Raw genomic sequence first — 24,986 nt, forward strand, 5'->3', positions numbered from 1 at the left:
AGATTGGTTTCAGTAGCCACTGGGAGATTAATTCTGATTCCGGGAGACTCCCAGCCAATCCAGGAGGGTTGGCAACTCTAATAGTAGAATGAAAATATATATTTATATTTAAAGTGCTTTCATTCCATTTTTAAAATGTATTTCCAGAAATATTTCTATGGGACGTAAGTTTTGTGAAATATTGATTTTACAAAACCTGAACTTTGGATCATATTTGACCCACCAGTGCATAGATTACAATTCTTTTCAAGGCCTCTGCATTCTGAAGACAAATAGTCCCAGGAAACACACTCTTAAATGCCCTTTACTTTTTCCATTCTTATTTCATCCCATTTCCTTGCATGGCCCATGTTTTACTTTAGACCCACTTTGCTATCTGCTACTTATTCCCCTTTCCTTAGCAGAATGTTTGGGCAGATGTCTGGTTTTGCATCCAAGATATTTCACATATTCATAATTTTACGGTGGAACTTATGCAGCTTGCAACAAAATAGGCCATTCCCTGAATGCAATTTGTTGAAGTGTGCAACTTGCAATAATTTCAACTGTTTTCTCTGATTTATTTCCCTCCCCGGCCATGTGCATTTCCCCCCCACTGTTATAGGTATGATTTTCTCTGACTTTCTTTGCCTTTATCCCTAGGGAGTATTACAGTGTGTAACAGAAACATATTGTACTGTAGCAGTATTTGAGGCTCAGAATCTACTGTGAATATGTACTGATGGAAATAAAGAAGAAAAAGAATGGGTGAGATCCTGGTTCCAATGAAGTCAATGAGAGTTTTGCCATTGACTTGAACAGGGCCATGATTTCATGCATTCTTTTTTGTGCAGTCAGCATACAGAAAATGACCTTTTCACCTGCTGTCTAATTCAAGTCATCAGCATGATCTAAATATGATGTTAAGAATCTGCTGTGGCTAAATGGTTTCCTTACCAGCGTTTTTGAAAAAATTATAAACTCAAGTAATGGCTAGAGAATCCCTTCTTATCTTCTTCCTCTTTAAATTTGAGTAATTTGTTAACAATGTTTCTGAATCCTGTTTTTGGAGAACTGTCTGTAGCTCACGAAAGCTCATGCTCAAATAAATTGGTTAGTCTCTAAGGTGCCACAAGTACTCCTTTTCTTTTTGTCTGACACAGAAGCTTTAAAACATTGTTTGGATTCCAAGCAGCTTGAAATGGTCCCTGCATTGTGTTTTGTGTCTTCTCTTGAAATTGTAGCACTGCATTTTTTCTTTATTTGTTGATTATAATTTTGAGGATTTATTTATGAATTCATAACATCCAGGGCATATCTAAAATTATTGTAATTAGGGGGCAAGTTGGTGTCTGGAGCAGACATGCACTGAATTGCTTGTGAGAAATTACATAGAATTGTTTTTTAATTAAACAGCTGAAAGCAAGATGCTGTGTTAATACTAAATTAAGGATGTACAGCTTTTTATTTATTTTTTTTTTTTTGAGAGTCAGGAAATACACATGTGTAAGATTCCTCCAGCAATGTTACTCAACCACATAACAGATGTTGCTATTTTTCTTGTTAACTGTACAACTTAATTATTTAATTTTATGTTTTTGAAGGTGTGTGATAAAATACACATGATGCGCAATGCGGCCAAGTTAGTGTTGTTGTAGAAATTTTAAATTTTGTGTTTCCTGAGTCTCTTGTTTTGGAACTTTGCATGAATGTAAATGTGGATTTTTTGTATTTGTCCTTTTTAAAAACAAGCAAACCTTATACCACAAGTGTATGTTGAAATTGCTCTTGTTTGTTAGTATGTAAAGATATTTCCAGTTAGATTCTGACGTTGGGTTCTCATTATGATTGTATCATTATTTGTGTAGAGCCCAATGAAAAACCCAGCTAGGAACTCTGTTAACCTAGCGTAATAAACAGTTCCTGCCCCAATTTAGGTAAAACAGACACAACATCAAGAAACAAGATAGAATGCACATGCAGAAGGAAGTGAGTTACAGTTTTCAAACATTGTGTTAGAGCCACAGTTATTTTTTCCAGGGGTAGAGCTTGGTTGATTTCTTCATTGTTTTCAAAATCTTTAGTTGGAATTTTGTTAAATTGGGATTATGTAAATAGAAGAAAAAGGAAGAGAGAAGGGACAGAGGAAAGCAAGAGGACATTCAGCAGGGAAGGAAGGTGGGGAGCATGGAGAACCTGTGGAGTAAGTCTGAGCTGATGGGATTATAGGGGAGGGAGCAACAGGGAAGCAAATATCCACTCAGCACATGGAAATGTCCTGAGTCAGAACTGTGGAAATGTGGCTTGATGTGACATCACTGTTCCGCAATCCCTGCTTCTTGCCTTTGCTCCTGCTGGCTTGAGTTTCTGTAGCCCTGTGGGCTGGTTCTTCCTTGGAATTTCTTTGTTTGAGCCCACATGGCTAGGAGTAGCAGGGGGGAAGGTGCTGCCTGGGTCTTAGTATCTCCAGCGTAGGGGGGAATCAATCCTGTATAGTTCTGGGAGTTCCCAGGGGAAGGAGTAAACCTGGCTGTGCTTCATATCCTCTTCATGCTTTTGAATCTCCTAAGGCTATTGCTTATGTTTGCCCCTGCTGGCTAAAGAGTCTGTGTGGCTCTTGGGGCTGGCTCCTCCTTCCCTGGAATTCCTTTCTATCTTAGGCTACATGGCTAGAGATAAAGAGGGATGCCTAAGGGCTGCGGAGAAAGAGGATGAATTCCAACCTGGCTCCTGTTCTGCTTTGGCTGCAGACAGTGTTTTCTGCAAGATTTGGTTAACAAAATAACGTATCTAATTACATTATGCTGGCTGTATAGTTGCAGTGGGAAAAAATAGAAATTTACATTGTTTCAAAGGATTATTTGACATTTTCAGTGTATTGCAGAATGCAGGAAGAATTTAGAGGCCTTAAAACTGGGGGAATGCATAACTTTTTCACACCTGCTGACATAGTGTTTCATGCCTTTAACATAGTGTGCATACTATGTTGTGGCAAATTGTTGGGAGACTTTTGGTTTGTGAGTCTTTCACTGAAAAGTAACAAATAGTTACAAATAGTCCTGCCTGAAAACTGTACCAAGAATCAGCAGGAGAGCAGCAGCCCCTGTGCTGGCCCAGCCTTTTAGTACTAAGGCAAAAGGGACGTATAAAAGGGTATGGGAGTTAATTAGGCTCTGCTAACATTTTAGCAGTTGCTCCATGAGCACATTCATATGTGACTCCTCAGTTAGTTATCTTTATGTATTTTTACATTTTTTCCTCTCAAATCAAGCAAGGGCACAACTGAGTATTCGGACTATTTATCTGCACAATTTCAACTGTCAAGCATCAGGTCTGTGCGCAATAACCACGTCGTAAAATAAAAGTGTGAAGTATTTATTTTTCATCTTTTCCAGACTGTATTAACTCCCCTCTTCCCATCTGGATGAGCACGTTTTCTTCAATTATGTCTATCTTAGGTACTTCTATGATCTTCAGTAATGTAATACAAGTTCTTTATCTTCACAATACCTCACATGAGGTAGGGAAGTAGTATTTTCCCCACTTTGTAAATAGGAAGGAAATAAAAGTTTGCAAACTTAGCTATAGCGTTCACTTGCCTCTGAAGCTGTAGTACTTTCCTGATTTATGTTTCTGACATTCCATGTCAGATGAGTTTGATGGAAGTTACAAAATATGAAGTAATATCCAGTAAGAGAAAAAAAGGAAAACAAGGAAGGAAATGGGAAGAAATAGGAGGAAAGAAAGAGAGCAGATTTCTACCTTTTCATCCTAAAGCACAACAAAAGCAGGGAGAATATTTAATCTTGTCTGTGGGTTTCTGGGCACTTCCCATCTGTCAAATCTGTACCTCTAAAAGCATTATTAGATGAGATGGAATCATCTATAATGCTGTAGACTCTTTTTTGTGTGTATGTCTTTGTATATTTAGAAAATGAGAGGCTGCTCAACTGAAAAATTACAGGACTTGGAAATGATATTGGCTGCTGCAGAAGAGTCAGTCAAGTCCACACCAGCTTCTCTGTTAATAACTGTTATTAGAAATAAAGATTTTGGTGCAGTAATAGGTGCTCTGAGTAAACCCTTTTGAGCTGCACGTGAAGGGCCTTGGAGCTTCTGATGTTGCTGATTGTGTTGCATGGAACTTGAGGATGTTCTGTCTACATATGTGATGTGGCTAAAATAATTTCTAGTTGTGTAGTGAACATCCATAGGGCACCGAGTTTTTAAAGGAAAAACGAATGTCACATCAAATATCATCAAGAAAATTCATTTATTTTGAACATTTCTGCTGGGCTAGAGAAGAATATCAAGGAAAATATAGGGGGGAAAGGTCCATTGTGGATAAGACACTGTCATTTATTTAAGCTTTGAGAAATGAAGAAACATTTAGAATCATCTAATTTGTCTGCTGCACATAGAATGCTGGGTCTTTCCTGGGGGGCTCAGGAATACAGTTGGAGTGGACAAATAATCTAATAGAAACTTTGACAGTAGGAATGGAATGTGGCAGCAAAATAGTAACTATTTTTCTCTATGGTTTTAGTTGGGACAGAGTGGCCGAAGGGTAGAAAAATATGTATTATGAGAATTAGAGAATACATATTTCCTCTGACATGGCTCACGATCCTGATGAGATGTCAAAGGCTATCCTGTCTAAAAGCAGAAATCATATGAATTAAAGTTCATATGGCTTTATTACATTCTGCTTAGGAGTGAAGAGAGATAAGGAGTGTCAGAAATTTTGAGTCCTGATCATGTTGTGCATAAGTTTTATAGCTTCTTTCTTTGCACTGTATTTGTCAAATTTAATCTATCTGGATTCTTGTATGGGGTCCATCTCTTTGGTGTTTAAAATTATATGCCCAGCATATACTGATCAATGCTGTTATAAACAATGCTGTTATAAGGCCCAAAGTATTTAAACATTCACATGTCTTTGTCATAGTAATAATGTATATTAGTTGCACTGTGTGTGTTTGTGTGTGTGTGTGTGTGTATATATATATATAGAGAGAGAGAGAGAATGCATTAAGCACATAATATTAATAACAGTTATATAGCCCAAATTGGCCTTTATCTTTTATAATTCTTTTCTCTTGTGCTAACTATGCCATAATACCCTGTGTTAGCTGAAGTAAGTTTTGGCTTAAGTAGATAGGAAAACTGTCAGGATCAGCATATAAATGTGTTCTCCTAGCAACAGGTAGGGAGTTTCTTTCACAGGCCAGTAGTGGAATGTCCCAAAGGGAAAGGACAAGATATATGATTGTTCTACCCTGTTACAAACAAAGGATGTACTTTCATGCACCAATACCTGGAATGCTAGTATGCAAAACAGAGATAAGGAAAGGAACTGAACAACAAGTTAAGGAGCTGTGAGGAACTGATGGCTTGCCTTTTAGTGTCATGTAAAAAGATGTGTAATTGATAAAATTATCCTATAAATACTGTACTAATGTATAAATAATGTACTAATGTATGGGATACAAGATACAAGAGCAAAACAAAATGAATGGGCATTGAAGTTCATCATGTGCATTGTTAGTTCCATGAGTTTTTTTTTTTTTTTAATTTTGAATAAGCATTTTTTAATCTTTTTGTTAGCATTTCTTTCATGGTTTAGGATTTGTAGGAAAAAGCGTGTTTTATGGCAGGACTTCGAGGAGGGAGAGTGATCTCTGGTGGAGGGGAGCGTGTGCTAGAGGGATCAGCCACATGGGACAGTGCATGGAGATCAGTGGAAGGACATGAAGTGAGTAATTATGTATGTGGCTTCAGCAGAGTGAAAAAGGGAGCAGAAAGAGGAGAGGGGGGTGAGGATGAGGAGTTTGAATTTGATGCAGGAGACAAAGAAAGAAGCAAGTGAAAAGATTCAAAGGGGCTGGATGTGGTCATCAATTTCTCTTGGGGTGAATATAAAGGCTTTTTGTTTGCATCAACAGGAAAATATTGATTGAGTGAAGGACAAAGTTAACTTATAGCTCTCTAAGGACAATTGATCTTGATAGGAAGCCAATAAATGAATCAGTAAATCGATTAATTCAAAATCGATTTGACAGCGATATCACAGCATGTGAACACTGATAGCTTTTGGGGGAGGGTAGCTCAATGGTTTGAGCATTGGCCTGCTAAACCCAGGGTTGTGAGTTCAATCCTTGAGGGGGCCATTTAGGGATCTGGGGCAAAAATTGGGGATTGGTCCTGCTTTGAGCAGAGGGTTGGACTAGATGACCTCCTGAGGTCCCTTCCAACCCTGATATTCTATAATTGCTTATTCAGAAATATGGAAATCTCTCCACTGTGACCTCGAATTTCAAAATCATAACTGCTTTTTCTTCAAAACTAAAATTCTGAAAGGGACACTATGCTATAGGTCTTGGGTGGGGGAACAAAGAAAACAAAAACCCACCCAAAAATTATCTGTCTTTTGATTGGTAAGTAATCACTTTTCCTGTAGTCTGTCTGTGAAATCAGAGAAATACTCTTGCATATATTGTCTCAGGAAGGAAAGAATTAAGAGAGAAATTCCCTCCTATACTTGTCTTTTGTCAGTCCAACAAGGACTGATAGTAAAGTTAAAAGCAGTCAGCAAAGTTGAGAACACTTAATATAGTACTGGACTGAGAAACAGAAAGGACTTACATAGAGGGCTTCAGCCCTACAATAACTATATTATTATTATTATTTTAATTGTTTTTCCCATCTTTGAATTTTGGGATCCAGTCTACAGCAGCATTATTGGTGAGATGGGTCACCATGCTGGATTCTCCAGCTCCTCTTTAGGTCCCAATTCTAAGGTGCTTATTATAAAAAATCACTGACTCATCACAAGACCATGATCATCATAATGAGCTAGAATTGTTACTCTTTGTAACGATAATAATTACCCTCTGAAAAGAATGAGCAGCTGTCTTTTATTACTAAGAAATATAAAATGGAATGCCAGTCCAGCACAGGGCACTGGGGACGGAGTTTGATTTCAGTGGGGCTCTGTGCTGTGAGGTTTACCCATACAGTTCTCAGTGTAGGATTAGGACCTAAAATATTACAGATGACAAGTAATTTACTATTCTGACGGTTATATGCATTTTTAAAGTATCCTGCACCATGGGATTCTTCCACAAATGTCATATTATATAACACATGCCCCTGGGAGGGATCATGGATCTCCTGACTTCTACACAGGATCTCATTGGAGGGGTCAGGCTTCGGTTTGTCAGGAGCCTAAATTATCCAGTAGGAAAATTACTGTATTAAGAGTTGTATTAGGCTCAGCCTAATTTATTGGAAACTGGTTCAACAGCTCTGCCTCCCCTCCTTTTGAGGAGTACCTGGAATTCTCTAGTCTAAAGTGTTCTAGGTCCTGGTCAGTTAAGGATTTGCAAATGAGGTTTAGGACTTTCTGCTAGACTCAGAACTGGATAGGCAGTGTATGAAGTAAAGAAACTCATATTCAAAGTGGCTGAACAGAGATTAGATCCTGTTGATACATTGTATAGTCAATTGCTTGATCACACTTTGGTTTGGTATGAAATATATTTAAAAGACCAAATAACCAATGCCATTCAGGTTTATTGCTAAAAGTCAATAATACTATAGTATAGGAAGAAAGGTTCAATAAGATACCAGTTTTTGGGAAGCAGTCTCATTCAGTGTTGTTAAATTCACCTTATACAGAAGGTGTGCTCCTGAAGTTATACCCCTAAAGCTGTTGTTGGTTTTTTTTAGTCAATGTGTTTACAGGTAAAAATGCATTGTGTGTGTCATCTGAAACTAGAAACTTTCCACTTTGTTTTTCTGGTATGTCAAGGTTCCTCCCCCACTCTGAACTCTAGGGTACAGATGTTGACATGGTACCATGGTGTTACCCTTATCTCTGTGTTCTGCACACATGCATTCCAAGTACCAAGGGGATGAAGGCACCCCCTTGGTTTGTACCAGCATAGAACACTCATGAATCTTCTCCTTTGCATTTGGGACATTCCAGTACTGGCCTGTGAAAGTAACTCCTTACCTGTTTCTATAGTAAACACCCATATGTTGTGATCCTGATTTACTTTTTCAGCTAATGCAAGGTGTTGTGGCATATGTAGCATAAGTGAACAGAATTATAGAGAGACATAAGCCAATTTAGGTTATGTAGCTGCTAGAAATGTTATATAGATATATAAAATTCACACCACATATATTAATATACCTATCTTAGCCTAGCATATATGGGTCAACAATCCAAAAAGGCAAATTATTTGTTACAGGTAATGGAACCTATATCAGTCTCTTTCAACTGTAAACATTTTCTTAGATATAGCATTAATAACTTCACAAATATGCACTGTACCCAGAAAAGGTTGATATCTGACACAAGGAAAGGAATATTTATGACTAAGGCTTGAGCTCCCAAAATTCACACTGACAAGTGACAATTTCTTTGATTTTTTAAAACCCCCCATAATCTTAAAGGTAACAATGTTGCATTATATATTCACTCAGAAGGACCCCAAGCTCTTCACACACTTTACCAGTGGATTCATAAACTAAACACAGAACAACTTGGTCCATCACTTAAGCGTGTAGCCACCTGTGTGTGAAATACAACGGCTATCTGAGTACATAGAAAACACGCAGCAGGTTTGAGCAGGATATGAAGAGACTATCTTATATAATTGGCTTTTAAGTGTAACTTTGAATGTCATCATCTGAACTAGAATTGTGCCAGGACACCAACTTTATTAGACAGTTACAATAAACCCATGTTAGTCTTAAATAAAATGACTGCCAATTCAAACTGAGATAAATAATCTCCTGTTGGGGTTTGGACTAGATGACCTCCTGAGGTCCCTTCCGACTCTGAGCTTCTGTGATCAGAAGTGTGGTAGAGAGCACAGTGTGGGCTTTCCTTCCACTTTCTAGTGCTCCAGAACAGAGGCAGTCGGTGTCTGCGCTGTCTCACTCCCAGAAGAAAAGGAGCAGCTATTGCCACAGGCAGTGCTCCATGCCCCAGAGGGTGAAATGAGGTTACAGCCATAGTTCCAACCTCCCTGTGCAGCAGAACTTCCGTGTTGGGAGGATACAAGCTATTTTTTCCCTCAAAAGTATAGCAAAGCTCATAGGTGAGCCTACCTCCTCCAATGTCTCCAGAGTCATTACATCTGGTCTTGATCTTTGGAGGCATAAAACCTCCAGCCACCTTTACGTAGGCAGTATGCCATCCCCTAGGGACCCCAGTATGGTTCTTTTTCTAAGAACTATAACTAAGCCCTTGAAGTTTATTTTATTTATTAATCCATTTATAATCCATGCAAAGCACCATGCTGTTATGCATATAAAACTAAAAGAAAATTGTTAATTAAAAATATGAAATAAAAAGGAAAGCTGTTTAGATAAGATCTTAACATTTTTGACACTGAGAAATAAAAAGAAAAGCTGTTAACATTTGTGACATCTAGATTTGTTTCAAATCATTTGGTTGTACTTCATTATCTCCTCACAGTATAATTTAATATTTGCTTTTTATTGAATCAGGTACATTTCAACAATATCAAAATGGAATAGATTATCTCATTTAGTGCCCTGCATTGCAGTTAGTGAATTTAATTGGTGTGGCTGCTGTGTCCCCACACTGCTCTGCAATATTGTAATAAGAATATGAATTGGCTCATGGTTCTCTGGGGGAAGTTGGTATACAGTAATCTATTTTTAACCCATGTAATTAATTCATTATTGTAATTGGATGTTCAGTTGTCTTGCTGCCTTTTTGAGATTTACCAATTGTCATGAAGTGCAAACTCCTGCTGTACATCTCACAAAGGTAAGCACAAGTGTGTTAGGAATCAGCAAGTGGGAACATGATTAATTCTGGTTAGCCCCTACTTTCGTGTCCCAGTAATGTCACTTACAGCCAAGAATTGTGCAGTGTGGAGCCAAGAATTGTTCAGAGAGCTGAAGAACAGAGGAAAGGATGAGCTGTCCTTGGTGCTGTAGTTACAGTATGTGAACTCCAAGGAATTAGTGAGCAAATTAGCAAGTTCTAGGCCCTAGTGACTTTGTATTAGAAGGAATTAAATAGATTAATGTCATGATCAAGAAGAACTGGTTGTGTTAGGCTTAATAAACAGCCATAGGTCAGACAAAAGACAGCTTCATTATAGTGTGTAGTATTGTTGTAGCTGTGTTGGTCCCAGGATATTAGAGAGAGAAGGTGAGTGAGATATCTGTTATTGGACCAACTTCTGTTGGTGAGAGAGAGACGCTTTCAAGCTTGCACAGAGCTCTTCTTCAGGTCTTCCTAGAGCTCTGTGTAAGCTTGAAAGCTTGTCTCTCTCACCAACATAAGTCGGTTCAATAAAAGATATTACCTCACCCACCTTGTCTCTCTAGCTTCGTTATACAGACTAACTGAACAAGCTAAAGATTTGTAGTAAAGATGAACGTCAGACTCTTGAGGACTCTGAGTTTATTACAACTATGTTCTCTTGAAATAAAAATGCCTAATGGCATGGGTCTGTAAGCTTAGAAAAAATATTTAAAGGGTGTATTGGAAAAAGGAAAGGAAAATGGCAGGAGTGTTTTATGGAGCGCCTCACTGGGGAAGAGGAATGTATTTTGTGGCCCTGACTATACTCTCTTTCTCCTCTTTTAGGGAGAGGAGCCTGGCTTGTTGTGTGGGCTCTTGCCCCCTCTTCATTTTCTGTTGCCATTATATTTGTCTGTATTTATCAGATTATGAATAATATAAACTATTGCAGGATTTGTTTCTCTGTACTGCTCTTCACTTAGTAATTTGAATCTTTATTGCACTTAACAACGTATATTTTTGTTTTCTCCATTATTCCAGTGTGAATCTGAAATAACTCCTTTGTATCCAAAGGAATTATTACAGATTTGCACAGGTGTAACGGAAAGCAGTGAGTGTTTTATCTCAGTAATGTCACCTGCTGTTAAGGGTTACTGTAAAAACTCTGGGTCTCCTTCAGTAAGGATTAAAATGTAATGAAACACAGTTCATTTGGACTCTGAACTGCTGTAAGTACTAGATAAATGGTAGTAATGGGGTACATCAAATGGAACAACAGTGAAAGCCACTTTGATATAAAGTAAATTCTAATAATTATTTTCTGGGGATGGAAGAAGGTAACAAATGAAGATTAGACTTCATGTTAACGCACACACATCTGTTATTTGTCTAACATTCTAAGTTTCAAGCCAAATTCTGCCTATCTGTGTAACCTTGTTGATTTCCGCAAGGTTGCACTGATGTAACTGAAGATAGTAGCTTCTTAGTTTTATATATGCTACAATTTGTTTAAGAAAAGCTAAATCTACTTTGGAAGAAATAAAATTTGTTTGTTTGGCCACAGATTTCACTCTGCCTTTCTTTGAAACCAAACAGCAGTGTGATGAGGAGTTTACCCCACACATGCTGTGAAAGTATTAATATGGATCTGAGAGGCCAATTAATCTGCCTGTTGCACCTGGAATGTGGGCCTAGCCTAATTAGAAACAAAGTCCAGCTAGGGGAAATCAGGGCTTGTTTCCCTAAAGAGCTGGGTGAGCCCAGTTGGGAGGAGGAAAGTTGGAGGTGAGGGAGTTCACTTTCACTCTCTCTGAAGAACTGCCTGGAAGTCTGAGGAAGAAAAAGGGGAGAAGACCAGACAGGTTTCTCTAGGGGCTAGCTGGAAGCCCAGTTGGAGCCTCCCTGAATACATGACTATGGGGAGAAGTGGTCCAGCCCCTGAATGATGTGGTGGATTGAGAGACAGAAGAACAGTCTAAAGCAACAGAGGCATGCCTGCAATGAGGTGGCTGGCTGCTGAGTCCAGCCATGCTGACGGTTTAGATTTTGTATATATTACTTGAGTACTTTGATAAAGGACTCTTGGACCCAGAAGGGGTAGAACTCTGTAAAGTAGTCTGGCTGGAGGGACAGGGCACTCCTATGGCTGGAGTAGGCCAAAGGACAGTCTGGCAGGGAGGGGGAAAATTGAGGCAGAGCTGCCACAACACCACATCTGATCATAATGGGGTGGGTTGGGGTAGCAACTTGCTGCAGACAGTTATGAAGTGAGGGAGACTGACTGTAGAATTTCAGTGAGTCCTCTGCCACAGCTGAGAAGGTAGTGGCATCCCTGCTCCTCTCTGTTGACTGGGAGTTAGGGGTGACAGCCACCACATCTACAAGGTAATTTTCTTAGATGATACGAGGGTTGGATAGGACCTGTTCTTCTTGTGCCTAGACTAGTGGGGACTTTATTTTACATTAGCTCTGTCTACTCCTCACTCTCACACGCCAAACAAATACCCTCCTAATTCCCAGATATAGGGCTTTGAGTGTTCATTATTGTACATATAGCATGCCACCCTTTCTCTTGAATAAATTGACTGGCCATGGAGCAAGTATTCCTGGCTTTGGGAGATTTTTGTGTGTGCTTTCTTTAGAAGTTCACATTGGGCAGAGAAATTATATTTCTAATGTTAAAAAAATAAACTTTCATTATTTGGCTAATCTGTTATTTACTTTTGTCTGTGCCTATCCTGTAGCTTTCTCTTCTTAAATGCAGATGGTGCCCTGAGGGTAGCTCTCTTTGTATTATGGAGTTACTCATTCTTTCAGGGTAGAAGCACTTTCAGGGTAGAAGCACTCAGTTTCACTTTGCAGTCCTGCAAAGCATTATTCATAGAAAAGCTACAGCACAAAGAGAGATTACTCCATGGTACCATATTCATTCATAGAAAATGGGTGAGAATGTGCTAGAAACTATTTTCCAGTAAGAGGCTGCTAAATACTGTATTTACATTTCCCAGTTTTTTCCCTGTAGCCTGCTTTCCTCTCCCATTAGCCTCCAAATTCCTCCCAGGTGAGCATTCCAGGACTCATCCTTCCCGTTAGTGGGGCAGCCAGTGGCTTTAGGCCCTTAGGATATCTGAATGATCTTGAGGACAAAAGAGGATGTAGGTTGACATAAAACAAATCAGTTCAACCATAAAGAACCCATTCTTTCAGTTTCACTCCATGTATTTCTAAAGGTATTTTAAATTACACTGGTCTGGGATTCATTATATATTCCATCCTGGATCATTGCCAAACAAATACCTGTAGAGTATGAGATTAGTGCCATATTTCAGGCTTTCCAACATTAGAAATAATTTTGTCTCCTGCAGGTTTCAGGATATCACACAGAGTTCACTGAGTTCACACACATTTTAATGGCCTTCTAACTGCTAGAACAAGCCTTTATACTATTTGAAAGAAAGAATTCCAACCACATATAGCATCAGTCTTGAATTTTGGTATTTTGTGAAATGTCAGCTAATTTTATAGGGAAATAAGCAAAAGGCTAATTAAGAATTTTATGATTTTAAACAGTGTGTGGCTGCTTATGTGTTGTTTAGTAGAGCCTCTGTTGTGGTAGGCCATGTACAAAAAAAGAACAAAACATGAAATCATGGTACCTGACTTGGAGCACAGGTTTTCAGAATGTTTATTGTGCTCTTGAGGGTTGATTTCAATAAAAGTTTAAGATTTAACTGGCACTGTTGTTCCCTCTGCAGAGACGTCTGAGAGCTTGTTGGAGGCCCCTCATGCTGTTGCTGATAAGCTATTCCTGCAACAGACCCAGGAAATTAAATATAGAAAATATTAGACTTGATGGTGAGAAACCAGCACAGGGTTTTATCCAGTGCAAATGTTTTCCAGGCCTTACACCTTTTCCAGGCATTACATCAGGACTCATGATCAGTGATATTACTTTGATGTAATATTGTTTTTTCATGCAGTATGAAAGTATTAAGCCAACCACAGCTGTATGAAAAATGCCACGTACTGACATAGGCAAACCTCTGAATATATAAGTTCAGATACAATATGGCAAAAGTTTCTTTTGCTTGTCATCTGGTTCATAATATTTAAGAAGCAATCTGCCTTGACATAAATGAGCTTTAATTCTTTTTAACACCTACAGTTGATAAAGAAAAAAGCTTTTAGGATGATCCAAATTATTAAAATAATTGATATGTTCTCATAAATGGAACAGTGTTAAAAGGATCAGTGTCAATCTGTACTTGGGGGGAGGGGATGGGGGAAGAAAAGGAGCCCCTGCCAGAAATCAAGGCCAGATCTCAACTTGTGCATATTGTCAAAGATCTATTAAAGTCAATAGAACTCTGACTGTATATGCCAGCTGAAAGGCTGGCCATGACTACTTAAAAATATCATCCCAGTCCTTACTCAGGCAAACCATCCACTAATTACAATGTAAATAGTCAATGGGAGTTTTGCTTGAGTAAGAACTCGCAAGATCAGGTCCATTGTTTGGCTCATCAGCAATGCCATCCTAACATATTGTGTAGATCATACTAACAGACGAACAAGCAAATGGTTAAAAGCCTATTTCTAATTTAGCTAAAATCCCATTTTTAAAAAAACAAACAAAAAGCCTGGTGTGAAATCCTGGCCCTACTGAAGTCAACAGAACTCTTTGACCTTGAGAGGGCCAGGATTTTACCCCCAATGTTAAGGAACTGCCCATACACCTTTTCTTGAGGTAGATGCGCACAGAGAGGAGACTGACTGTGCATGGATCTTGGAAGGAGTTATCTGGGTCAGTGATTTTTATTTGAATTTACACAAAGCATATTTTGCTTCTATTTTGAGTTACTTTTTTCTCACATAATTTGAAACCTCATTCATCTAGGATGTCAATAATGTGGCTCCCTCTGTTTAACTTGTTTCCCCAACATTTTAGCTTTATCTTTTAGCCCTGGATTAATATTTTAACATTTGCTCCTCTTATGCTTTATTTGCCTCCCGTTGACGCGTTGGAGTTGGAATTAGTCCTTCCTTATCTTCAAATAAGTATTTTGGCACATTTGTAACTTCTTGTGTTATTCTGTTGTTTTTAATGAGAAATTCGAACACCACCATCTTACTTCTGGTTTTGAAATATCTATTTTAGTGTTGAGTTTTGCTATTCAATGTTTTAATCTTCAGATTATATATTTTTTCCCCTGGCAAATTGATCCTTAGAAACACTGAGGTTTACATTTTTGAATGTGGTATAAATGTGATAGTGGAAAGAAATGTTTGATAAAATTATGCATTTTAAAAACAAAATAATGTATATGAACAAGTGGATCAGAACATTTAAGGGACAAGTTATTTTTGAGTTTGATAACCATAATTGTTAAATAACAGTTAACTGGATTGTCTTGGACCTTGAAATTAAAAATCCTCAATTAACCGAACAAATTGAAAGTTAAAGACGAGATATCAGAATTTTCATCTCAGAACGTTGCTTTGTTTGATTTACAGAACTGTCCATTATGAAGGTGGTGCTGTGTCGATTCATGCTCGTTCCCTTTGGCGACTAGAGACTCTAAGAGTTGCGTAAGTAACAATATGCAAAGAAAAAATATATACAATATAATCAAACTCGATCAGCTGTATGACTTCAGTCAGAGTAGGGTCAGTCTCTAAGTCAGTAGCACAGTAGGTAAAAACTAGAAGCAAACATGAAAGCCCTGAGTCAGCAAGGTACTTAAGCGTGTACTTAACTTCAAGCACATGAATAGTTCCACTGTCTTCACTGGGACTACTTGTGCTTAAAGATAGGTGTGTGCTTAAATATGTTGCTGAATCACATCCAGGTTCGATTATTCTGTTTTAATTTCAAATATTTGTGGTTTTATTTTCCCTTTTCCAGTCATTTATGGTTATGGACAGCTCCTGCATGGTGGTCATATTCCAATAAGATTTTATGTTACTATGCTTTGTCCCCATAAATTTCTGATGCATTTTAAAAAGCCCCAAATAAACCGAAAAACTCGCACAAAAGTATGATGTAAAGTTGGATTGCTTGCTGGGAATTGTGTCTTATTTAGCTGTGACTGTAATATACAAGCATGCCTTAAAGTTTCACTCACAAGTATGCAGTTATGATAAAATGTGAAGTGACAAATTATCATTTTAGAGACTAAATGACAATAGCTGTGGGGAAATGTTACACTCTAATGATGTTGTTTAATCTGTGCATGCCATTTAAAGGGATGATGTTAAAAGACGTTGAATATATATATAAGGGGAATGGAAGGATTTCCCTCCACTCCCCTTTAGTTGCTTTTGGACTAAATTGTGCTTGAGCAACAGCAATGAAACCATGAGAGAATCGCTGCCTTTTTGTTTCCCAAACCTTTCTCTTCACATGTTTCAGGGTAGTATTTTACCATCAGTGTGTACCACCTGGCAAATAATGGAACAGGAACAGTGAGTTATGTTACAATTTGATAGTCTTATGGCATAACTGACAGGCAATGTGTACAGACTGCAGGTTTAGAGAACTTGTCAGAAGAATCTGCAATACAAGTCAGCCCTGACAGGAGTAATCTTTCTTTACAAGGAACATGACTGTTACTATCAAAATGTTAAACTTTTTTTTTTTGGGTGGGACACAATTATTGCCAAATTTCAGATGTATTATTTTGTTACCAAAGGTGTCATCTTATAACTTTCCAGCTGGTGCTAAGTAGACAAATTTATGTGCATCAGTGATTAGAAATAAATTTTGAATGTATCGAATTGGACACATGATTTGTGACAAATCAGTCTAATCTGTATATATGTTTGTTATTACTACTATACAACACTATATTGTGCAACATTTACATGTTTAACAAATAAAGACTAAAATCTGTTTCCTGTCCTGAAAATCTCTCTATCAATGACTCAGACCTGCAAACACCACAATAAGTAGTGCTGATTAGTGAGAGTAAACCCAACATTTTACATTCTAGGACTCCAATCTTGTAGAGATTTATGCACATACCTAGCTTTATCCCATAGAAGTCATGAGGCTACTTAGATTAATGTCTTTCCAGGCTTGGACTGTAAGATTTTTTTTTTTGCGGGGGCAAGGCTTGCTCTAGTAAGTATTATACTACACGGTTTTGTGTGCAGATATGGTCACAGAGTTTCCTGGTACATTAGATGGAGTAACATAATATGCATGTGCATTCTTACACATTCTTGAAACTTTCGGAAAGGTTACTTGAATCTGGGAGTTTTTATGATTCAACACAGAGGAAATATACAACAGCCCAGATTTATGCGTGTTTTCGCTAATATAAACCCTGGCACAGGCACCTGGATATTGAAAGTCCAGTAGGGAGGGAGGTTGTGACAACAGAAAGTGGACTCAGTATTTCCTCTGAGAAGAGAATAGGAGAGGAAGGCTTGGACAGAGCAAAAAGATAGGGTTTAGGCAAAGAATTATCAGAGGGGGAAGGATAGCACGGGCTATGACTAGAAAAGGAAAGATCAAGTGGTGGATGGAAATGAGAGAAAGGCCTAAGTAATTGCAAGGAAAATACATTGGAATTGGAATAGCTTAGTGTTCCTTTTATGGAACCTAGAGCTCTTGAAAGATCTTGTTTTATGCTATTCATCTTTTCTTTAGAAGAATATTTCTTAATAAGATTGGTTCTAAGACTATTATTGCTGTTGGTTCATAAATCAACACCCCCTCTTTTTTACAATTGTGCAAGCCCTGTCACCAACGCATCACTGTTCCCCGGTCCTACTTCCTTTTCCCAATTTTTCTTTTTTCTTAAAATCACTGTCTTTCCTCCTCTCCACCCACTACAACCTGGAACTTGTGCTCTGGCTGTCCAGCTTCCTCCCCCAGACTATGCTGATGGGATTTTCCATACAATTTTTTCCATACAATTTCCATTCTTGTTTTTGAATTCTCTTCACTAGCACAGAACCCCCTGAAGCATTGCACAGCTTTGATTCCGTAGCCAGTCTCAATGTAAATTCACACCAGACTGTTAGGAATCTTTTGTACAGAGCAGCTGGTGGTAGCGTTTATCATTGTTTTGCTCACAGTAGTCTGTGGGCTTGAGTCTGTTATGCTAAAGCGCTTTTATGCCATTCTGGCTGTGCAGAGGGGGCCTTTAAGTGGTCAGAAACAGCCTGCTCAGAATATTCACTACCCAGAAAGCTTCCTCAGTGGTTAGAGCTAGTGTAAGGGCAGTGCGCGCTCTGCTGCCATCTCTCAAGGGCAAATTGGAAGTGTGGTTGGGGTGCATTACACTTCAGCTATTCTCTTCTTCCTATAGTCCATAATGGCCATGTGAAGCAGTGTAAGTTAGAGCAGCCCTAGTCTGCTCTAAGGTAGGCTCCTGCATGGCTCCATAATGAGGAACGCAGAGATTTTCAGCCACTTTTGCCTTCCCTGGCCCAAGTGCTGCAACGTGATCACTGAGACTCAGGCCCTGGGTCTTTATATGGTTGAATGATGGAATCTTCATGCCAGCTGACAGTAGTATGTATTGGATGTGTTTTGGTAGTGGGTGCTCACCTTGCCATATAAAAGACTTAATGGGGGGGAATGCATTTATGAGATATAAATCCTCCTTCCCTCCCCACCTAAAAATCCCACAGCAGAGTTCAACATTTTTACTGTCATTTAAAAAAAAAAAAAGAGTAGGCAACAGAAATAAACCCTGTCTCTCTAGTGTGTTTTAAAACAACCAAGAACCTCCCCAATTCTTTAAGAAAATGGAAGCCAAGAGGTTACTTATATTGTGAAAATGGCTGCCAAATGTGTTTTCAGGATTTACACAGACAGTATACCTAGCACTTATGAAGAGGTGCTTAAACAAATGGATATTTTTATTGCACAGATAATAGTCTAAATCTGTTACACTGGTCTACAGTGATAATGACGTATGTGATGTGCCTTGAATAGGACCTAGGCTAGTGTACAGATGCATATGAAACACATACAGGGAAAAACTTTTAATTTGTTTCGGAATTTAATTTGTTTTGGAATGTGCTTGGGCTCATTCTAAAAGTACATAAGAATTTATATAAAAACAAAAAGGGGCAATGCAAGCTTCTGATATGTGGGATAATTTAGATTTAGTTGAAATAGAATATCTGTAGGTTCACCAATACCAGTCAGTGATATTTGACCCATAAATGATGAGTTTGAGCTGTTTCAAACAAAATGGAATATTCTTTATTTGTATTGTGATAGTACCTAGGAGCCCCAGTCATGGACCAGGACCCCATTGTGCTAGGCACTGTACAAACACAGAACAAAAGAATGGTCCCTTCCCTCCCAAGCGTCCACTCTAAGTAAAGTTTGAGAGGTCCTATGAGAGAAAGCTGATGGAGGAGTACCTCGACACATTTGGAGTACAGCCAGGAGATTAGTACAGGAGGCTCAGTCTGAAGCAGGGAGTTGGAACCCTGCTCTTTCTGTGCCTCAATTTGAAGTCCACTGTGAGTGGAACTCCAGGGTGGGAGCATCCCTTCTTCTTTCCCTTTATCTCCTGCAGAATGTGAAGCATATGGGCAGGCTCTTGTTGATTGGTTTTATAATCATTTTGTGAGCACTGTATCTGAGGGCACAGACAGCTGAGCAGAGGAGTGATCTGGGAAGCTCAGTGAACTTAGCTACAAGTGGATAAAATGTTGAAGTGAGGACCTGGTTGGTCTTGGCTCATACTTTGGAGCTGAGATCTCCTCTCCTGGATGCAATAGGGTATCTGTAAAATCCTCTAGTTACTGAAATCCATCTGTGAATTATTTCTGTTTTTCTGTCAGTAAGCAGCCATTTCTGCAACATCTGAATTTTTTTTTTTGTAACGAAAGGGGACTAAACTTCCTCTCAAATATCCCACTGACAGCTTCCTTTCATTATACCTGAGAGGACTTCTCTTGAGCTATGGCAGAGTGGCTCGGGAGAGGCACTGTATATGCAGGTTTCAAGCCATTCGGATGGTATTTCCTTTTGTCAGTGCAGAAAATACAGCTCAGAGAAGTAATCTTTTCCACCAGTGAAAAGATTAAAAAAAAAAAAAAAGAACCTGTTAAACTGTACTGATGGTGTTCTTGGTTCTAGTCAAAGCCTCCTGTCTCCACTTCTTTGGGACTGGAAAAAGTCATAATTCATTTACCTTTTTCTTTTGTCATAATACTTTTTATTAACAGGTTAATTTAAACATGAGTTTATTGTACCTCTTGGAGTGATACCGCGTCAGATAGCCAAAAACATTGTAGCTTTTTCTGTTAATACTGTACTATGACGGGTGGACTTTGACATTCTGTGCCAATGATTTTGCAACTAATCTGAATAATAATGAATCTTTAAATATGTTTGTTTGGTCTAGAACATTAAATTTTAAACATTTTGTTTAAGAATCCTTCTTTGAACTTGCTTTATTAGGTGGAGTGGAAGCCACATTAGATGGGGACAGCTATTCAGACTAAGACATATAACAACAGGGAAATATTTAAGCCTCATGGATGACAAGAGTCTTCTTCTTACGGACAAAGAGAAAGCTGACGTGAAATCTACAGCATTTTGTTTTCGGTCTTCCAAGGTACAAAACAAATGCAGCATTAATGTGCCTGGCAATGTTTGATTTCTCTTTTAATGAGCATTCAAATACATTTAGGGAAAAAATAGAGAAATGAATGAAGTGAAGGTGCTACCAAACATTCAATTGCGTTTTTATCCCTGTGGGCCTCTTCTATTATCTGCTTCTGTATTCAAGCTTTCAGTTAGCCCAGACTCAATGCTGCACCTTAGGCTTTCTATGAACTGAATTACGTTTGTCCGTTCCTTGTGGCATTTATACATCTTCCACTATATGGCTTAGCTGAATCCTTCCTATTTTTCTACCTTTTCACTATAAATAAGGAAATTCAGAATAGTAGAATTAATTCCAAAAAGCTATATTACATTATTTCCCTTGGGTAGTGCTGCTTGGTGGTTTTGTTACTCTGTTTACCCACTTATGAAAAATCTCCAGGTGTCTCTAACAATTTTTCTGGGAACTTCCGTAGTTCTTTCACTGTTTTTACTTCGTTTGGTGAGATGAGAGGCAGTTACATGATTGTTTCTTTTAAATTAAATGAAGAAATCCGTTTTATTGAATTAAACGATTTATCTGTGAATCTAATGTACATTTAGGTTAGCTGAAATTATGTATTCAGCATTTTCGTTTAAAATTTTTTGTAGGTACTTCAAATTAGGGAAGTGTACATTTTTTGTGTAGTGAGTGAACAGTTTAAAATGTGCTGTGATTCAATTTGTGTTTGCAGTTGCAGCCTAATATCAGTGAAAATTTTCGTTTTCCAAAATTAGTACTTTTGTTAGTTTATCCTTTACAATGTTTGCTTTTTGTTACAAATTTTAACAATTGTATTAACATTTCTGTGGGAATTTTCCTTAGACATTGTATAGTTTCTTCCATTGTACACTAAGGGTCATAAACAATAATTAGGCACCTGAAATTGGGTATATATTTTTTGTGTAATCTGGTGTTGGGGATTTTTGGTGGCTAGATCTGGTGGCTATAGTTTGGGTGCTCAGACAATGGCTTTCTCTCTCCCAATTAGAAAAACATAGTGAAAAAGAGCACTGTGACAGTAGAATCCTCAGACATGGCAGGAAAAACAGTGAAATCCTGTTTATACAGAATTCTTAGGGGAATGCTCTAAAGCTTCAGATACATGATGATGATTTGGGTGGAGGGGAAGCTAGCTTGTGGGCTTTGAAAAAGTTACACTCTGGTTTGAGATCCTCCTCTCTGCTCTTGCCCCTTTTTGCCACTCTAGACATTTTACCCAGAGAAAGGGGTCCTGTGGTCTGATCCTGTATTCCTTACACGGGCAGAAATTCCATTTAATTTAGTAGAAGATGCACCTGTGTGAAGGCTTCAGCCTAGGAAATGCTTCACGTGTCTTGATTCGTTAAAGTACTCTGCTTGTTGAGGCATTTTAATCTTTGAGTTTCTAAGAATTACAACATCCAATTTCTTGAGATCTACTTCCTTTATTTTTAATCCAAGTGTTCAGTAAGCTTGCATCAGTTGTTATGAATGCAGTGTTTAAAGTAGTGGTAGTTAGTAGTGGTTTTTAAGCTATTATTTGAGAGGCAACCCAACTTCTAGAATCTTTGGAGGCCTCAGGCCAAAAGTTTTGATAATCTGTTATGTTAAAGAGGAGTATTTATCATTATTACCATTACTGAAGGGCAAGACTGTGGCCCAGCTTATGTGCTGGCTGAAGAGACCAGTGGGGGCTTAACATGTTCTCTTGTGCTTGTGTTGACTATTACTGCTTTCTGGCAGCAGGGGGAAATTGGCTCCTCATATTTTACATCCCTCCCACTTCATGTAGGTGTGGGGGAAGGAGTCGTAACTAGGAAAAATCTGGAATCTGTCTCTCTAATTATAGTGGCACACTGGGGAGGATATGCTGCAGCTGGTATAGACCTGGCACAATTTACTCCTTCACAGGAGCAGTAGGGTGAACACAAGGCAATTGTGACTCCCCTAGTCAGTCTCCTTCTGGGGCTGCTTCAGGGACAGCCCAACAACCTGCTGGAAAAGTCACATTGGGAGATGACCTCTGACTTGATGTTAATTTTGTGATCGTCAAAATCCATTTTAACTATAGACTGTGGAAGAGCTTGGGGAAAGACCATAGGATGTCTGCACTTAATTGCTGAAAATGAATTCATTACACTTAGTTTGCAACTCAGAATTTGTTAAATTAGTGTCATGTTTTGCTGTGAAATAGAGTTGTCAGGCCTCAGATTTAGCAGTGAGGGAAAAATTAACCCAAAGTTTCTTGCTCGATGGTATCAAACTTAAGTGTGGTCAAATCATAGCTATCCCAGAATGAGTTCTTTAGAGGAGGGAAGTCTGGAGTCTCTTTCCCCTGAATTGGAGAAAGCAGCTGAAATTTTGCTGTGTGCTCATGAGCCTGTAATACTAGTCAGCTCAGAAGGAATGTATCTGAGTAGGGCATGGCCTTGACTACCTCTACAGTGACGAACATCAGCAGGAGGAATATGTCAAGAGAGCCAACTACATTTTTCCTACGGGGGCAGCAAGTCCTGTTCACCCTCATTCCAGTGCTTCTTTGGTTATAATGCCTCCTTCCACGACCTCAGAGGTACACACCAGCACCTCTGTAGGCAATAACTAACTGCAGGTGCAATTGAGAAAGCACTGTTATGGCTTGTGTCATGAATTGAACACAGTATGTATTGTGGGGCTATTTACAGTTTAGATATCAGGATCCGGTTTTGACTGGCAGAAGGAACTGAAAAAAAAAAATCAGAATATTCTCTCGTATTAATGTTCTTTAAACATCTTTGCAAAATAAAGAAATGTGATGCCCAAAACTTCATCACACATTAAATAGTTAGAATTTTAATTTGAAAATTGATATTGTGAGCAACAAACAGCATTTTCACGTGGGAAGGATTATTTTCTGAAAGTCAGGTTTTTGACCAATTATATATTTCAGTAAGAATGATCATTGTTAAATAAAACAGAACTAAAATGCATTCGGTTTTTAAGATAGTTTATTTCTTCTTTTAAATTTACAACCATTTCTCCTCCTCCTACACCGGGGCCACCAATATATGTGAGAAACTTCCAAACCACTTAGTTCTGATCCATATGTAAAGTTCACAGGCATTCAGATCAGTGGATTTGTTTTATGCCCATTTCTGTTATATACTGTATCTAAATTTTTGTCAGTTCCCTCTCTTTCTTTCTTTAATATTTCTCACAAACAATTGTTTGAGGTCAGTAATTAAAACCAATACTGATGCAGAATTCAGTATTCGTCAACTCTTTTATATGTAGCTGTTTATGGGCTGCTGAATGCCATAACTGCATCCTTTAATGTAGCTTGGGAATACACAACTATACTCTACTAACAGAGGATTACAGATTCAAGATTAATGGGAATTTCTCCTATTTCTTGTGTGAGGTTGGTCAATATAGTAGCTTTTTCACCAGCTTGTGGAAGCTGTGGAATGGACATAGTCAAAGGGATAATCTCAAGTTGTCAGAGAGGGCACATTTTAAATAGTTTGTCCTGAGGTTTTAAAAATTCCTTTAAATAAATAAAGAATAAGTTTGGGCCTTTTTCTGCTCACTGTTGTGTTTTATAAGGATCATTGGAGGGTCCTGGGAGCAACATACCTAGGGCCACCCCTCCTTACATTTGTGTGCACATGCTGGCCTGAAGTGTGTTCAATTTCAGCTTTGCCGCTGTCACTGGTAAATGCTCTTGCAGAGCCTGGGGAGGACCATTCATGTGAGAGTTCTACATGAGGGTAGGACACCTGACCAGTGACAAATCAGGGAAGCTAACTATATACATAGTCACAAGACAAACAAACTGGGGAAAAAAAGAGATTTTCTATTTGAGTTGTGGTAATCTTCAGTGGTGCTTGCTATAATAGCAAGAACAAATTTTTCAGCTGGAAATTTGATTTAGAAGTTGACTGGGGCTTTATAAGGGTTTTTCCCCCCAATCACAGCTCAAAAGAGAAATTAAAACTTCTATCCACTAGAGTGCAAACTGAAGATGTAGCTAAAGAATGCTGTAATTGAAAATCTGCCATGGGAGAGAATAGGGAAATATACCATCTGTCTATATCTAGATGCTGGAGGAGATGTTCTTCTGGCTGCTGTTTTAAATTCCCCAGCTCTTTTAGGAGTCAGGTGCTTGTTTCTAAACAGACTTGATAAATCAGAAGGAGTTCCGTGGTTTCTTAGTTAAATTGCTGGGTTGTTGGCTGTAGCTACACAGCTTCTTACATCCAAGGACTGGGTCTTAAACTCTGTCTTGTCAAATGCCATGTCCAAATGTGTAAGTGCCTCCATCAAAATGTGTAAAACAATGATCAACCTGTAGTAATGAACTGAACTATTGAGTAAGGACTCGGGTATTAATGTAAAACATAAGTTTAATATAATTTTTTTCTCTTGAAATAATTTAAGCAAACAATTCTAATTGTCAATCAGGCTGATAGAATGTAGAGGTTATTGCCCTATAGCACACAGCTGTCTAGGATTACTTCTAGCATTTTCTATAGAAGAATAAAAAACTAATTCATGTAAATGCCATTTTTTAATCCAATAATTGATCATATAAAGTAGATTTATTTTGATATGCTGATTTTAAAATT

The 24,986-nt window shown here is 38.3% G+C and overlaps 1 protein-coding gene across 1 annotated transcript in view; it reads left to right on the forward strand.

The window, feature by feature from the left end:
* RYR2 (ryanodine receptor 2) overlaps positions 1 to 24,986 on the forward strand; it is a 719,385-nt gene that overhangs the window by 288,490 nt on the left and 405,909 nt on the right. Inside the window, exons 10-11 of the mRNA XM_073338199.2 lie at positions 15,290 to 15,364; positions 20,211 to 20,367. Coding sequence (XP_073194300.1) covers positions 15,290 to 15,364; positions 20,211 to 20,367 — 232 coding nt within the window. The remainder of the gene's footprint in view (positions 1 to 15,289; positions 15,365 to 20,210; positions 20,368 to 24,986) is intronic.

The sequence above is a fragment of the Lepidochelys kempii genome, chromosome 3 (genome assembly GCF_965140285.1).
Source record: "Lepidochelys kempii isolate rLepKem1 chromosome 3, rLepKem1.hap1, whole genome shotgun sequence".
In the NCBI taxonomy this organism is placed as follows: Eukaryota; Metazoa; Chordata; order Testudines; family Cheloniidae; genus Lepidochelys; species Lepidochelys kempii.